Below are 16,034 nucleotides of genomic sequence, written 5' to 3'. Positions count from 1 at the left end.
GGTCGCACTTCTGGTATGCCACAACTACCGGACCGAAATTTGGCTCCGCGTTTCAACAAACCTCCTTGCAAAGCCTATATCAGATAAAAGCTTAAAATATTAATTGTGAATAATCGGAAATTATTTAAAATTAATAGTTATTGAATAAAATTCTTTATAATTTTTTTCTTTTTCTTTTCCATCTTTTATTATTTTTACACTGTGTGCGTAAGTGACATTCTTAATAAAGATTTTTAAATTTAAATTTGCCTGTCTAATCAGTCAACAATTTACCTTCAACGCGCTGAAAATTAAAAAAAAATCCTATGTGACAAGACCGCCGAGTTTGAATTCTCAAAACGTTTTAGCTTAAGAGGTCTTTTTACGTGATAAATTTTTATGTGATGGATATTCTTTTCGTCGACAATGGACGACAGGACGAAATCGAAACATTTTATGAAGTACGTAAAGCTTTAATTGCTTAAAACTAGTTAAAGCAATCTATTAATATGAAGTACCTATTATAAGAATTGTCTAGTTTTACAAAACCGAACGAAATTGGTAGTTGGTGTAAGTTAATCATTAATTGATATTCTTGAACTATTCTAATTGAATTTTAACTTTTACGTAAGGTAAGTTACGAGTTAAAGTTTGGCCATGAATACCCTGGAACGAAAATATTTAGTATGTATGCATTGGCAATCAATGCCGAAGTCACCTCCTTGAGAACTTGTCAATGCATAGTCCGCTTAACTGAAGTAAAAGCTTAGTGGTTTCTTTATTTGCTATATTAGTAAATGTAGCAACTCAAATGTAGGAACGTTTTTGTGACTATAAAGACGTTCAGTGCTCTAACCCGGTGTAACTGTAAATGTCAACGGGACTTACTAACGTCCGACTTAGTAACTTCCTGGTATTTTACACGTATTTTATTTAAATTCAACAAAAACAGACTACAATTCTTATACTTAATTTCTCCCCAGTCCTGTCAGCGGCATAGAAACTATTACAAAGGGTATTCCTGTTCACGCCATCCGCTTGCGTATTTCCATGAGCCGCAGTACTTATGGCAGTGCCCGTCTGAAATGACACCGTACGTTTTTTTCGCTATTTATTCATATATTACACACAGATTTATCATATAGCTCATTTTCATCTCGAATATAAAATGCAGGTACAGAATAAGCCTCACCCATAGATTTTCAGGACCGCTTGGATGCGACTAGCGGGTAGCGTTTTCGGACGATCTTAAAGAAGTCTGTCCACCTTGTGGATGGACGTTCTCCGTTACGCTTGCCAATCCGTGGTCTCCACCCCAAAATCTTAAGGCCCTAGCGGGGACCTGTTCTGCACGCCATGTGGCCAAGTTGGACAGACGGCCTTATTGAGGCCCGTAAGGACCGTTTCCATCCGATACTTTAGAAATCTAAAGGCCTATGTCCAGTAGTGCATGTGTCTATGTAGTAGCATTGTAGTTAGCAGACACCAAAGTATCTAGATGTATGTTACATTGCTTAAAAACGATGAAATGCATAGAAATTTCTTTTCAGAACCTACCTGGGATTCCCGGACACCAATGTTAAATACAAACAACCAGTAGGGTTGCCAACCGACCGAGGTCGTACCAGCGGAATTCCGGCTTTGCCCGACCGTACTCTAGCTGCTCGCTATAACAAAGCCGCCTGCAAGGCTTTCATCCGTTGAAAATTAAAACAACACAAATTTGTACTACCAATTTTAATAAAAATGTTACTTAATTAAACAAAGCATATTAATTTAAAGTTAACTACAGAAAGGTTTAATAACATTCATTTCGATCTTTGTAAATTTAATGCGACTATTTTAGTAATTTTTTTTAAAAAGGTCGTCATTTATAAAACGCTATATACCGACGGCCGTTGAGGTCGAAAGGTTCTTGAGTGGTTACCGTGAGCCTGTACACACGGCGTAGGTAGGGATCCAATTACTTAGTCCACCAGGACTGACGACATGGTCTAAGTCGCGGGAAGTCAGTGCAGACAGCGTAATACTAGACATCGTAGCGGTCTTATGCATAGGTCTTAGAGTGGATGTCTATCAGCTGACATATTGATAATACATTTACATACATTATTTTAAATTTCTAACATACTCCTAAAATAATAAACGATAAAAACTTAAATAGTGCGCAGATTACGAATAATGTAAACATAACTAATACTCGCGTAAATACGTAAGAAACCGTTGAATTCATCTAGACTCTGAAATAGAAAGATGTGCGAAATTCGGGTATCCGGGACATAATGATCCTAAATTCGCTCAAACCAATGCCATCAGTGTTATCCAGTTTGATTTCATCTAATATCTGAAAACAAAATTTTGAGTTCAATAAGAGTACATTAAGAGTGAATATGTGTACCCTCACTGGAGTTAAACATTGTTGTATAAAGCAAACCCATAGTTATTCCAAATGGAATACTTTTACAGAATGCTTGAATAAATATAAGGCTAATAATCTAATTTAAAAAAAAACTACGCCAGACCTGACGCCTGAAGTAATGTTATCTTATGGCTACTCAGTTTTTGGCTTGCATTGACAAAACCACGTAGCCATTTATATATTCACGAGAAAAAAGAACGTCAGCGTATCGAATGGCACGCCGACGTTCTCTTTTTGCTTAAAACGGTCGGAATTCACAGGTTAACAGTTGTATATATCTTATACCATGGTAGCTACAATCTATATAATAAAAAAAAATTATCGACTATAGGCAAAGCACCTTTGACCTCAGTTCCACTGATATTCAGTGATGAGGTCTACGATGCTGCCTGCTTGTCCAGAAGAAACCTCTTCACTCTTGACTTGAAAACTCCCAAGTTATGGTTAGCTGGAAACAACGACACCAACGGGTTGTTCTATACCTTGGCTGTTTGTACTATAAAAGTATTATTAAAACGCTTAGTGGGGGTTAAATGGATTCCAATCGTGTATGGACACGTTAATCTGTGCATCTTATCCAATGGAAGAAAGGATGTCATGTAAATAAGTGAAGTATCTCTCACGCACACTTGTCCAAGTGCAAATTTTCGCTAAAAGATTCGCCACACTTTTTAATAATCGCGGCACCCGAAAATGGCTCAATCAATCCAACTTTTTTTTCATATTTTCTTTATGGTAAGTAAAATTGCTAAAACAATAGTAAACAAAATTGCTTTTCCCATATCAACTATAGATGAAGTTAAAACATCTATATCCTTGCTGTCAAATATTTGACGAAATAAAATCAAAAAGTGTCCTAGATTTGCCTATGGTATATAGCCTCCAGGTTGATTAAAATAATTTTACCGTATAGAGTCAGGCGGGAGAGTAAGTTAAAATATATATAGATGAATAACAATAAAATAAATACTCACAACATTCGCAATTTTCATTTTAGATTCGTGGTCAAGATAATTAATGCGACTTTTCGAACTACCCGTCAGGCGGTCAATTATATCATTTATATCGTTTATAGATATTTGATTATCTTCGTCCAAATCTGTCAAAAATTCTTTAATTTCATATCATAAACAAAGGATGAAAAATAAAGCAAAGGATGAAATATTCAAAAAAGATTTGAATGCTACCGAAACCATCGTACTGCGCCTTATGAAAGCGCAGCGAGATGGAGGCTGAGGAAAAAAGAGATAGAACAGCAGACTAACGAGACGGAGTGACCGATACTCCTTCAGTCTCACCGTGCATATACTATATAATATAACCTAAGGCGCGGTACACCGGTTTCGGTAACACTAAGCGGTTTTATAAGTGCTTGTTTTCGTAAAGTTTCGTAAAGTACACATCAGTGTCATCATAATTATTTAAATGCGGGCTGCAAATGTTAGACATTTGCCGCCCGCATTGATTTCGCTAAAAGATCGATGGATTTGTCGTACGCCAAACGTAAACTCTTTTGCAATATATGTTCACGCAATATAATGTTCTGTAGTAAAATTTAATTCTATCATAATTCATTAAATTGCATTCTGGGCATACGATCATTGGGTCCAGGATCCATCCTGACCAAGTCACACCTACGAATTATAATATCACCATTGTGCATCAATCCGTAAAAAAAACAGTATAATACGACTAGATCCGAATCGAGGCTTCCCAGAGGTTAAGTCGAAATCTAAGAATGTTACTTATGAGCAGTAAGAGCCAGTTCAAAATAAAACCAATGTGTAGCAATGATTAAAAAAGATATAGTAAAGTGATACACTAAAATCTAAGAGTCGTTTCAGCCCATAGACACCCATAGCAAGGCGTAGGCCTCCCTTAATTATGGGGAATATGTCATAATCGGCCACGCTTGGCAGGCGAGATAGCGATCAAAATGTACTATTTTGGTACGCTGAGGATCCTCCAGCTCATCCTCTATAAACTTGTTCGTGGACAATGATAACCTTATACAATTAATTCACACTGTGAATTATTCGTATTTGTATCCCGGGAATCGAACCCGCGACCTACGATCATGTCTCAGTCTTCTACCGCTGGCCAACCACTGGTAATCTTATATACTTTTCTTTAGTACAATAATGTAACTAATTTCAATCAGTTTATGGGTTTTTAGCTCTTTATTTTACATTTATGCCCTATTACAATCTAATACTTATTTAAAAAATTATAAATTCTTCACTTGATGCAATCGTATATAATTAATGCATAAAAAGTAAATTACATCGCCCGTCTCAATCCTCTACTGCTGAGCTAACACTAATCTAGAATCTAAGAGTAACTTGACTCTACAATGCGCACTGGCACAGCATTATGTTTGCATCTCATGGATAATCACATTATTATTTTCTGATATACAGTAACAATGACATGTGTGTATATATATATATAACAAATCCTTACCGAACACTCTAAAAGCCCAAGAGGCTTTCACGTCTGTAGGGCATTCCGAACTCATCGCCGAACACAGATCTAGCAAATCTTCAAACGAAAAGCAATTATCGTTCTTAGAAGAGAAGACACGAAATAGTCTATCTTGGAATGGGTTATTCTGTTAAAAAATTAATACATAGTAATATTTTAATTTTTTTTTAATTACAAGACATGTAATTAAATTTGCAAGCGTATATATAATTAATTTACATAATTGTTCAATAAATATTCCTCCAGCAAAATTATTTTTGTAATTCTCACCTGTAGTACGTCAAACTTGTCTACGATAACATCTTTTGCAAATCTATGATGGTAATCAGCTTCTATTTTATCAGGATCGATGGAGTAAAATTTTTTCATTAAACTAGAAACGAAATATTTTTCAAACGTTACTAAAGCTCGTTTAGCACGTTAGCTGCCATAGAAGAAATATATTTTTTTTTAAAAAAACTTTTAAATGATATTTGGTGTGGAATGTTAAGATATGAAAATATATCTAACTTAAAGTGAAATCGGTTCGATAGTTTTCAAAATATTTTCAAAAAACCTGACGAGGTCACCGGTGACCTACGTGGCGCTGTGAAGCGAAAATATGTAAAAACGTTACGAAGGCGCCGGAGTGACCGCAACTCCGGTCACCCTCTTCTGGCTGCATATTCGTCGCCATTAAGAAAAACAGTTAAATTATAAAAAAATAGGAATCGAAGTTATTTTAAATACAGCTGTTGTAAATGGATGGATTATGTACACTGAAAATAAAAAAGTTGGAGAAAGTATAGTAGGGTATAGAAGGCAGTTAATAGAGTACCTGGTAGATTCAGGAATGGATAGTGAAAAACCCGAAAATACTGAAAGACCAAAACGACTGAAGCACCAGTTGAAAAACCGAGAGGGCAATGTTAGAAACACAAGACGTTTCTGTTCAGTATGCTACAAACATACTGCAAAGAATGCCCAAACGAAACATATTTTTGTTTGGCGTGTTTCAATCAATCTCATCGTTATTTTTAAGTTTTTAACTAGACATGTTAATATTATTTTTGATTGATACTTTTGAATAATTATTGCGCTGTGATTTTTATACTAAAGTTGTTTTATTTTTCCTTCAACAAACTTTTTGAACCCTTATGATTCTCATATATGTAGGTGTAGAACATTTGAGATTGAAATAGTATATTTCTATTATGTTATTCTTAATCCAAGCTAAGGCTATTCCTATGCTAAGTTTAATTAAAAATACAAAGAAAGAGCACAAACAACTTGCTCTTCACTTATCACAAACTGTCATGTTTATAATTTAAGAAAAAAAAATCGAAAAACGTAGGTAGGCAGGAACCACGCCAAAGAAGTATTCTACAGCGCCACTCCGGCCACTTCAGTACAGAAAATGTATCAAAAACGCATCCTCCGGCGTACAAATTCGTTCCAAAAACAGGTTTGCCTTGAGGTCACCGGTGACCATAATGGCGCGTAGATGTAGGAAGGGGTCCGGTCACCGGTGACCGGAGTGGCAGCTAACGTGTTAGTATCGTTTCTCGCAGAAAGGATCTATTTACACTCGTAACATACTTTAATATTGTCGACTTTACTAGTGACGGAACAAAACTAAACTTTACATTATGTGGTGATTTTAAAAATGTTGCAAATATTCACGTTTAAGCATTTAAGATCGTTATGAAGATACATTTTTAGGCACAGAAATTCGATAACGTATGCTTTGAGTGTAATTATAAAATACTCAGTTTCCCTTTAGGCCTATTAAAAATCATAAATCTGTTTAAAATTTACGAAATTGTATGTAGCTTATATGCTTTTATCTTTTACTCAAATGTTATTTGGTTATTACAAAAATCTATTTGAGTTTAGCTATTATATATAGATGGTTTTTTCAATAAATTTCTTTATGTGATAATTGTTGTTTTTCTTTCTAAGTTCTTAAATATTTCAAAAACCAACTTGATATGAAAAAGCTATTGGGCCACGCGGGTCAATTAATATGAGATTTAGTTTGACAACAGTTCCCAATGGCCTGTAAGAACGAAACGAAAAGCCTTGTAAAAAAATGTTCTCGCCATAGTAAGTTTTAAAGAACGTCCGCCCAAGTGATCGAAGGCCTCGGTAATTTCTTCACACTATTATAGAAATCGAGAAAAAGCCATCATGCTTAGTTACCTTAAATAAATTTAGTCCAAGCTCTTTCAACGCTCTGACAACTTAAATCCGATGAGACTACTTTATATGCTAATAAGGGAAACAGTGACCATTCTTAATAATACCAACTTAATAATAAAACTTAATAATAAAAACGCTGGATATACTGGGCTATTTATAATAAGCTTTAAAGTAGGATGGCTCATCTGCAGTCAATTAATGTTTGGTACACCCTAACCAAAATCAATGGTATCAGATATAATAAATAATGTAATGGCAATAAGTATAGTAAGAAGCGTTCTCGAATTCAGATTACTTTAATATGTATAAAAATTTGTTATTGTTTACTATGTGCCCTCCAAACATTACTGCCAGAGATTATCACCTAATATAAAGTGATTGAAAATAGTTGTAAAAGCCTTAAAGTTTTTTGTTGACAAATAAACTACACATTCACTTCATTAAAGCTTTTATATCTATAAAGAATCAGCCCGTAAATGTCATTTGCAAAAATTGACACAATATTAATCTACCGCCAAGAAACAATATGAACATTTTTATCTTCCGGATTAAAATATCCTGTACTTAGTACCATATATGAAATTATAAATCAATAATACACTTACTGTAAAATTTCACCTTTATTTAAGTAAGTTAGCGTAGTATAGTCTTCTAAAACATCTTCTGTTAGACCTGGGTACGATTGACACGCACCCATTATTAGAAATTGTTTCATACACTCACGTTTCGTATCAGTCAACGTGTGAAACAAAAGAATTAATGGGCAGTTACAGAAGATATCTTATCGACAATTACAGTACTTGTTTACTTAGAATTCGATTATAGATAAGGTAGGTTTTTACAAGTTCACTCTTAATAATATTTATTGAACATTAGGAAGTCGAAAATCAAATGCACTTCCTACTTTATGCTGCTGTTTGGAAATATTTTGTATTTCAAAATCATATAACTGCACATTGGAACAAGTTAATTTGAAAAAACTGCTCATACGTCATAACCATTCAAGCTGCTAACTGCTCTATTACTTAGAAATAACAAACACCGTGTTTGAAATTTATACCTGTGTTTATTTACATGTTTTTATTTATGTATTGCCTATAGTTAAAAATAAAACATGAAAATCTTATATACACATTTTGTTATGCGTCATTTAATTTTCTGAGGAAATATGTTGTTTTCGATATTCCCTTCATCAAGTATAGCAATACTCGTATATTTCTCTGAATATTTTGTATATGGTGTTGGATAACATTTTGTACTAATTTGTCGGCCAGGACTTTTAATATGTAAAAATAAAACTATACAGGTAGTGATTTGATCTGCTAAATATTATAACTTACATATTTTTGACCAAGAACTTGTAGAAGAGGCTTCCTTTAGAAATATTTACAGATAAATTCCAGTCTCACTCGCTCAAGCAGGTATTCTTATATTCTCCTTGGCTTTTCTCATCTCGGAATTTTTTATAGAATAGTGCTTGTTATAATGAGTAAATACTAGCTGATAAGTTTATATGAATCCATTTATATCCAGTCTTTGCTTGAATAAAACCCTATAGTTTTTTTTAATAAATAAGAACACAATGTCCAAAGAAATATAATTTATTTTTTAGGTATTAGAAAACCAGAGATCACACATACATTTACCAAGTACACACTTATGTTACATTTCAGTTCACAGTTTTATATGTATAGGAAAGATGTAATTACACTTCAAACACTAATCCTCCTATATGCAACAACTAAACTATCGGTATACAGTGCAAAATTCATTTGAATATATGTCCGTGCATAGTAACAAAATAAACTAAGTAATAATGTAACATACAGGAAGCGCTTAATTTATAAAAAAAATGTTCTTAAAAGTGAAATATGTCAAATTAACAATAAAAGCTATTTGAAAGTAGGGAATAAGATAACTGATGTGTTTAATGTTTCATAAACAGTGCACTATGATAATTAAAAATAGTAATATTGCCCTTCTCGCAAAAGAATATTCCGTTTAACATTTGAAGAAACGTGTCTGATATCATTTTTTTTAGATTTTGATATAAATTTCTTAGCAATTGGCTGAATACACCTTCATATTGTATATCTTCTGTTTGACATATACTATAGATGAATAAATCAATTTATATAACCAGTAGCTTTTTAAGTTTAGGATTAATATCACCCAGTATATCAGACTACAAAGTGTATATTTTGGGTGTACTTAACATTTGCAAAATATAAAAAAATTATATCTAAAGTTAGGACTTCTTACTAGTGGGAGGATGGCTTTTCTGTGTGTCTTTTTAGGGTTAATTGTAGAGCACTAACTTTTGCATTGCTTCTCAAAGACCAACAATGCAATATCGACGTGATCTTAAGACGAGGCCTATGCTTTGCAGTCAGTGTATACCTACTGACACGATGGCGATGATGTTGTAGGGCGGGCTTATCGCTAAGCATTTGTGTAAAACACCCTGCTTTTTATTGTTTTACAATTTTAAAAATAAGTGTGAAATAGGTAAAACAAATGTTTATCATATTAAAATTTCCCTATAAATAAATAGTTGATACTTACTTAAGAGTCAAGTCAATATATTAAAATATTGTTAATGCTTATCCTAAACACACCGATGTAGTCCCGAAAAATCATTTAACAGCTATCACAAACACAGTTAATATCACAGTGCAAATTGCATCACCTCTTAGGGAAGTCCGCGCTGTCGAAACTAATTTGTCTCCTGGCCCGCATTTTCGCAGCGTCCTCGAACGACGGCATTGAGTTTGACTTGTACAAACCGACTTTATCAAACATGCTAATTCCACTACTACTGTTAGAGTTTGAATCTATATTAACTAATTTATCTTGTAAGATATTCTTCGTAGAGCTTTTCGGTTGTTCCTGTTTAACAGAGAGAGTGGAACAAGTATTTTCTTTAATTTGAGATGTTAATGTCTCAGTGGTTGACATTTGTTTGACCTTCAACTGCTGATATGCAGTAGCTGAAATATATCCAGTTAGTTTGTTGGACTCATTTGCTAACTTTATCTGTTCATCTTGAAAACATTCCTCTACGGTGCGTCCCTGGATGATGGCGTAAACGTACTGCCGTGCTAATCTGTTAATAAACATTTACTATCAAAATAGACTTCTATTTACTTTAATCATAAAATCCAAGTTGTAATACAATCAAAGTTGTTTATTATGCCATCATGATATAAAGTATGTCATTTTGCATTATATAGAAAATTAAAATAATAATATAGCGGTTGTACCCAAATGTTTTAATAATTAGCCAATATCTTCTCACATAGAGTTGTAACCCAACAGTAGAAAAACCATAAGAAAACCAATACCTCTATTTCAAATTGTATCACCAGCTTTTAAACTACTAACTAAACGTAATAATAACCAAAATAAAAAAGAGAAAAGCTCAAAGAGCAAACCTGGAGATATAGTAGGCACCTACATTTAATATTTTTAAGTTTTTTTTTATTAAATATAATCTCAAATTTGTCTCGTTGATTGTATCACAACAAAATATTTATTTTTATAATTAAGTATATTGAATTAATACTTACTTCAGCATGGTCTCTGAAGTGGATAACTTGGGCGCCGCGAGTTTTGCCGCGTGGGGAGGCAGAGTAAGCAGGCGCCTCGTGAGCCGCGCTAATGAAGAAGCTTTTTCTCGGAAACCCGGAGACGACATACGCCAACCGTGAACACGTAGTGCTTCTGATACGGCCCACAGTAATTTCTGGAAATAATTAATTAATCTTACAGGTAGGTAACAATAAAAATTATTTCAATCAAACCAAAGCACTGGTTTGACACCTATGTGTTTCTTATTTACAATCAAATTTATCTATCACTATTAAACAGATTTCCTATACAATATTATTCATATACAGTTACTGGAAATAGAACCATAATGATTATCGCGGAGCGACGATGGAGGATGCCTTGCAGTAGGCATTTATCAGCTGGCATGATGATGAAAACAAAAAGGCTATACCGGCATTTAAATGTCTAAAAGCATAAAATATTAACAAACCTTTTTGTGTGTCTCGTTTAATTCAGTGGAGTTGTTCGTGGACAATATCTCAGACGCTCGACGATTGAAAGCGACGGTATGAGATCGGTCATAAGTGTCACCACCAAATGACAAACTTTTTGCAATTTTACTTCTGCCATTATCCACTTCGTCCTCCAAACAGTCGCGTTTGCGCTTTAGGAATTGATCGCTGGCCGTGCCATCCATACTTTTCGTCTCAGCAGTCCTGTCCGGGGAGCTGAACAGCGCACGCTTGGATTTCATAGCTTGGCAGGGTACAGACGAACTGGCCGTGGTTGGTATTGATTTTCTGTTTTCAGGACTGACGAAGAGGGCTCTTTTTAATGTCTCCCTGGTTGGCTGCGAACGCGTTAAGCTTTCAGTGTCCATTAGTAACCTTCTCATGGCTTTCTTCCGGCTAGACCCTCCACTTTTGGTCTTGGGCGTTTTCGCAGGTGTTTTCTTACCAGGCGTCTTGCGTCCTGGTGTCCTTTTACCAGGAGTACGTCGCATGCGTGGGCTCTTTCTCTCGGCAGAGTTGATCAGCTTCCTGTGCGGGAAGAAACTTCGAAGAAATAGCTTAATTATTTATATAATCTATTTGAGAAATTTGTATACAGGGTGATTGGTTGTAGGTGTAAAATCATTGAAAAAGTGAATATATGTATAACAGTTTTGCTTTAATCCATAAAGTACCCAAAAAATTACCGATTTCAAAAACTATAAATAGTGTAATGGTAATATACTGAGAAAACGAGTTTTCAAATTCGTATTACTACATATAAAATTTATATATTCTATAGTGTCTGTCCCTGCAGATAGATTCAGTTATTGGTGTATCACATTCTAATTAAAAAAATATTTAAAGTGACATATTTCAGTCACCACTTTAAGCAGTGAAATTAATAATAGGCAATGTAATTGTTATTGATAAAAAGTGTTAAGCTTAACATTGACTTCTAAAGACACTACACTTATAACCAAACACCCAGTGCATAAGATCAATAAGTGGAAAATTAATTTCAAGCTCATGTTAGAATATTTATACAGGAATACTTTTTATCACTCACTTTCAGTACTGTTACAATTTTTATGTACATTGATTGAGAAGATATTAAAATACAAAGTTGAGGAATCAAAGAAAAATTATTCTAACAACCAACTAAAAATACTTTAAAGTACATGTATATAAAAATTTAACATTTAATGTGAACACTTACTTCTTGTCAATAAGTACCATCTTGGCCGTGGAAGCCTGCGCTTTCTCGTTTATAGTGGCGGCGCTACAAAATGCTTGTCGCCGCCGCGCCAAATGAGACAGGCGACGTCCTGGTGACTTCGCCTGTGCCATCCTAAAAGATAAACAATCTTTTGATTAGATTGCCAAGAGTGAACCCATAACATTACTAACTTGCATAATGCAATTTACATGCAATTATTCGACTATTCAACTTACTGCTAATATATGCTATATAACTTACTACAAATATATTAATACCTTTTCTGCATTCTTTCCTACATTTAGATTTATTCAATTTAAGTGTTATTTTATATAACAATATTTTGATAAAACCGTTGTTCTAAATAAAAGTATAAATAGGAATAATATTAACATGGATCAATTTTAAGAGATTAGATGAAGAAATAATACAACATTTACGTAATTTATGTAAATTTTTATGTATTAATGTAAATGAACATAAAATTCTAATAACCGAAATGCACATTTGTATGTCATCAAGTAATAATAGCACCAGAGTATTACACATGCACTATTATTATAAATTAACAAATGGTTGAATAACATCAATGGTGTTATGAATTTAGTAAATTATTGTTACTTTTTAATCCTACAAAACAAATGTGACTGCAACTTAAAAGTATGGTTCATTAAAATATGATAATTAAGTGATATACATACTTAAGTCTTAAAGCTTTCCGCTTGCTTGCACTGCTGGGGGACTGTAGCCCACCAGAATAAATATTAACACTTGTGTCCGTTTCACCGCCTACAAATCTCTCTCTGTACTTTTGAAGTAATAACTGATACTTTTCTGTATAATTTGAAACATTGTAGCTGTAAAAAACATCATTCTTTTAATATAGGAGTACAGGTATAAAATGTAGAATATACATAGATAACAGATGTTATGTATATCACCTTCAAGTTCCTTTAACAATTTATAGCATTATCTATTACAAAACCCTACTATCCCTTTCTTTTCTTACATAGACAAATGTACAATTCTCAGCAACTTTGAATACTATGCTTATTGCAAGTGCCAAGAAAAATCTTCCTTATTACATTAATGGTCGAAAAGTCATCCAATTTCCTAGTTATTACATTTTTTAAATTATAATGGCACACTGTGCACAACAGGAAATTGTGGTAATATAAAAAATTTAATCATTGAGTTATATTAGGGAAATGTGAAATTATTTTATATTCCATACTGTTCTTAGGCTTAATCTTGGTCTGATGACATGGTCAAGGTTGTGTGAAGTAGTCACTTGTTGAAGGTAGCCCATGATGAATCATTGTGACAACCGAATTCATATGATGATATGTAATACATAAATTGAATTATGCAACAAATATGTGAAAATATATGAATTCTTAGTACAATAAAAGAACAGAAACAGTATTCTAAAAGATTAGATTAAAATAAATGCATATTTGATCTAATATAAAAGTAAGGATAGGTGGAGTAATTATGGGTTTATATTAAGATAAGTATACTTACTACACATCAAAGTATCTGCATTTTATAACATCTGGCCATAATGTATTTCTTGCTTCAATTTCTGTGCACATTTTCAGCTCTATACTCTTGTCAATAATACTTGTGTTCATCTCAGAATCTAAATTATTACTATCTTTCATATTACTACCAATTGTCTTCACATTTGAATTGCTAGCTGTCTCTTGAAATACTTCTAGTGCATTGGAGATTGTAGGAATGTGAATAAAGGAAACCTTTTTTGTTGGTGTCATAGAATTTGCTTCAATATCATTAATTTTGTCATCATTAAATGCTGGTAAGAAACAGTAGTATTTTCTTAACATTTCTGTGACATCTGTTTTTAGAGTTGTTACTGATGGGGGAGGCAGAATACCTTGTAATGTTTCCTGTCAAAAAATATTTATCATATTTTAAATTTAAAATTAAAAAACATTTCAAAACACAAATTAATATATCAGGTAATTTGTGCTAACAAATTAAAATGTCAAGAAACCAGTTTACTGAAGTTAACTAATTGATTTTTTTCACTCATATGGTGATCAATTAATCAAAATACTTTGATTAACTGCTTTTGTACAAGAGAGGTAGGAGTATGTGCAATAAAGAACACAATCCATAGAAGAAAAAAGTAATGCATGCATTCAAGCAAACTTAAGAGTTTCATAAGCAACTATATAATTTTAAACAAATAATATTACATCCAAAAATTAGAAGATTCTACCTTTTATGACATTACATTACAAACAATAAACCAACTAGGTACTAATATAACTATATATATATACATATATATATATATATATATATATATATATATATATATATATATATATATTTATATATATATATATATTTATATATAACTGCATAAATTACATAAAAGATTACCTCTATTTTCCTGACTTTCTTTTTATCAAAGGCTTCATAATCCTTAAGAAAATTCCAGAATGGTTCTGGTGGAGCATTTGATTCTGCATCATCATCATCATCATCAGAAAACATGTCGGGTGATCGGACCCCACTATCAAAAGATGTATCTATTGAAGAGTAACTTTGTTCCAAGTTCCATTTAGCATTGCTAACCTCTTCATTTCTTACTTCACACTCTTTTTTATTATTGAACTCTTCATACTGCGAATCCCTACTACTTTCAGTTGTTTTATCAACTCTGCCAGCATCACATGTGTTCTTATCTTCTGATGTATTGCTATTCTGTTCGCTATTGTTTTTATCTGCACATAATTTACTAGAGCCACTACTGCTTGCAAAACACTCGGCCTGGTCTGTAGGAGGATCGGATAGTGAGACTAACCCTGAATTGCCGGTACTAAGTGCTGTAAGAGGGTCTACAATAGGCTTTAACTTCTGAACATGTTTTATTGTTCCATTAAATGAAAGTTCACTTATTGGTAATTTGAAGATATTTTCAGCGTGTCTTACATCACGAAACAACGGCACGCTATCCACTGCATTGTTACTGTTTTCCATAGTTGAGGTTATGAATACTGTGTGTTTAAAATTCTCCGGTTTAGAGTCTGAAGACGCGCGCGCATCGGCCTCTACAAGGTTTGATTTATCATTTAATAGACAAAGTTCCGCTGTTGCGGAAGAGTTCTCGAGCAATGACCCCGCCAAGGAGGTGCAGGACGATTCGGCTTTAGTGGGTAAATCTGTTTCTGAATTAGAATGTGGTTTATGTGCAATATTGTCAATATCATTCAACAGTTGTAAGGTACTACAATCACCTTCTGGTCCTACACAATGTTTATCTACATCAGCTTGAATCGCAGCTGACAAGTCAATGTTACCCCCACTGTTAGAGCTTTCGTAATCACAAGTGCTAGAAGACACGGGCTCCGCTTGTTCTAAATGGTTGTTTTCTTCGACAAATTTGTCCACCACGTTAAAACTACGCATATATCGTTCGTAAAGAGACAAACTATCACTCATAGAGGGACAATTAGAGTCGTCTAGGGATTCCATTACCACTACATTGTACATTAAAAAAAAAAACAAAATTGACTTTTATTACTAACAATCACGAATGGTGCAATAAATCTTCATATCTTAGATTGGATTTTTATATTTGCACTTAAAACATGGTGTTGTACAACACTTAAAACTCTTAAAATAAAGTTTATATGTACGGTGTACGGTCACCAACAGTGCGATGCAATGCTGAGGC

The 16,034-nt window shown here is 33.5% G+C and overlaps 3 protein-coding genes across 4 annotated transcripts; 1 reads left to right on the top strand and 2 right to left on the bottom strand.

Annotated features, from left to right (window-relative positions):
- The first annotated feature begins 322 nt into the window (after nt 1-322).
- On the top strand, nt 323-1,705 carry LOC137921549 (uncharacterized). Its single transcript, XM_068764346.1, has 3 exons — nt 323-440; nt 963-1,072; nt 1,530-1,705. The coding sequence occupies exons 1-3, from the start codon at nt 384-386 to the stop codon at nt 1,681-1,683; spliced, it is 321 nt and encodes a 106-aa protein (XP_068620447.1). The 5' UTR covers nt 323-383; the 3' UTR covers nt 1,684-1,705.
- Nucleotides 1,706-1,715: 10 nt separating this feature from the next.
- On the bottom strand, nt 1,716-7,797 carry LOC137921548 (calcium and integrin-binding protein 1-like). The gene is made up of 5 exons (XM_068764345.1): nt 7,669-7,797; nt 5,153-5,255; nt 4,862-5,009; nt 3,373-3,497; nt 1,716-2,323 (listed from the first exon to the last, which is right to left on the bottom strand). The coding sequence occupies exons 1-5, from the start codon at nt 7,776-7,778 to the stop codon at nt 2,213-2,215; spliced, it is 597 nt and encodes a 198-aa protein (XP_068620446.1). The 5' UTR covers nt 7,779-7,797; the 3' UTR covers nt 1,716-2,212.
- Nucleotides 7,798-9,281: 1,484 nt separating this feature from the next.
- On the bottom strand, nt 9,282-16,000 carry mi (minus). 2 transcript variants are annotated; one of them, XM_068763990.1, is made up of 7 exons: nt 14,738-16,000; nt 13,850-14,235; nt 13,027-13,182; nt 12,326-12,457; nt 11,106-11,670; nt 10,633-10,808; nt 9,282-10,169 (listed from the first exon to the last, which is right to left on the bottom strand). In XM_068763990.1, exons 1-7 carry the CDS (start codon nt 15,848-15,850, stop codon nt 9,749-9,751), a joined length of 2,949 nt encoding a protein of 982 aa, XP_068620091.1. In that variant the 5' UTR covers nt 15,851-16,000; the 3' UTR covers nt 9,282-9,748. The 2 variants fall into 2 exon arrangements, with proteins under 2 accessions (XP_068620091.1, XP_068620092.1); XM_068763991.1 differs by having other exon boundaries at nt 11,106-11,655.
- Between the last annotated feature and the right edge of the window lie 34 nt (nt 16,001-16,034).

Source organism: Battus philenor, unplaced genomic scaffold (assembly GCF_028537555.1).
Source record: "Battus philenor isolate CCGP_79_NKW_IND1 unplaced genomic scaffold, ilBatPhil1.0.hap1 SCAF_19, whole genome shotgun sequence".
Taxonomy (NCBI): domain Eukaryota; kingdom Metazoa; phylum Arthropoda; class Insecta; order Lepidoptera; family Papilionidae; genus Battus; species Battus philenor.
This window is presented reverse-complemented; position numbering and strand designations above follow the sequence as displayed.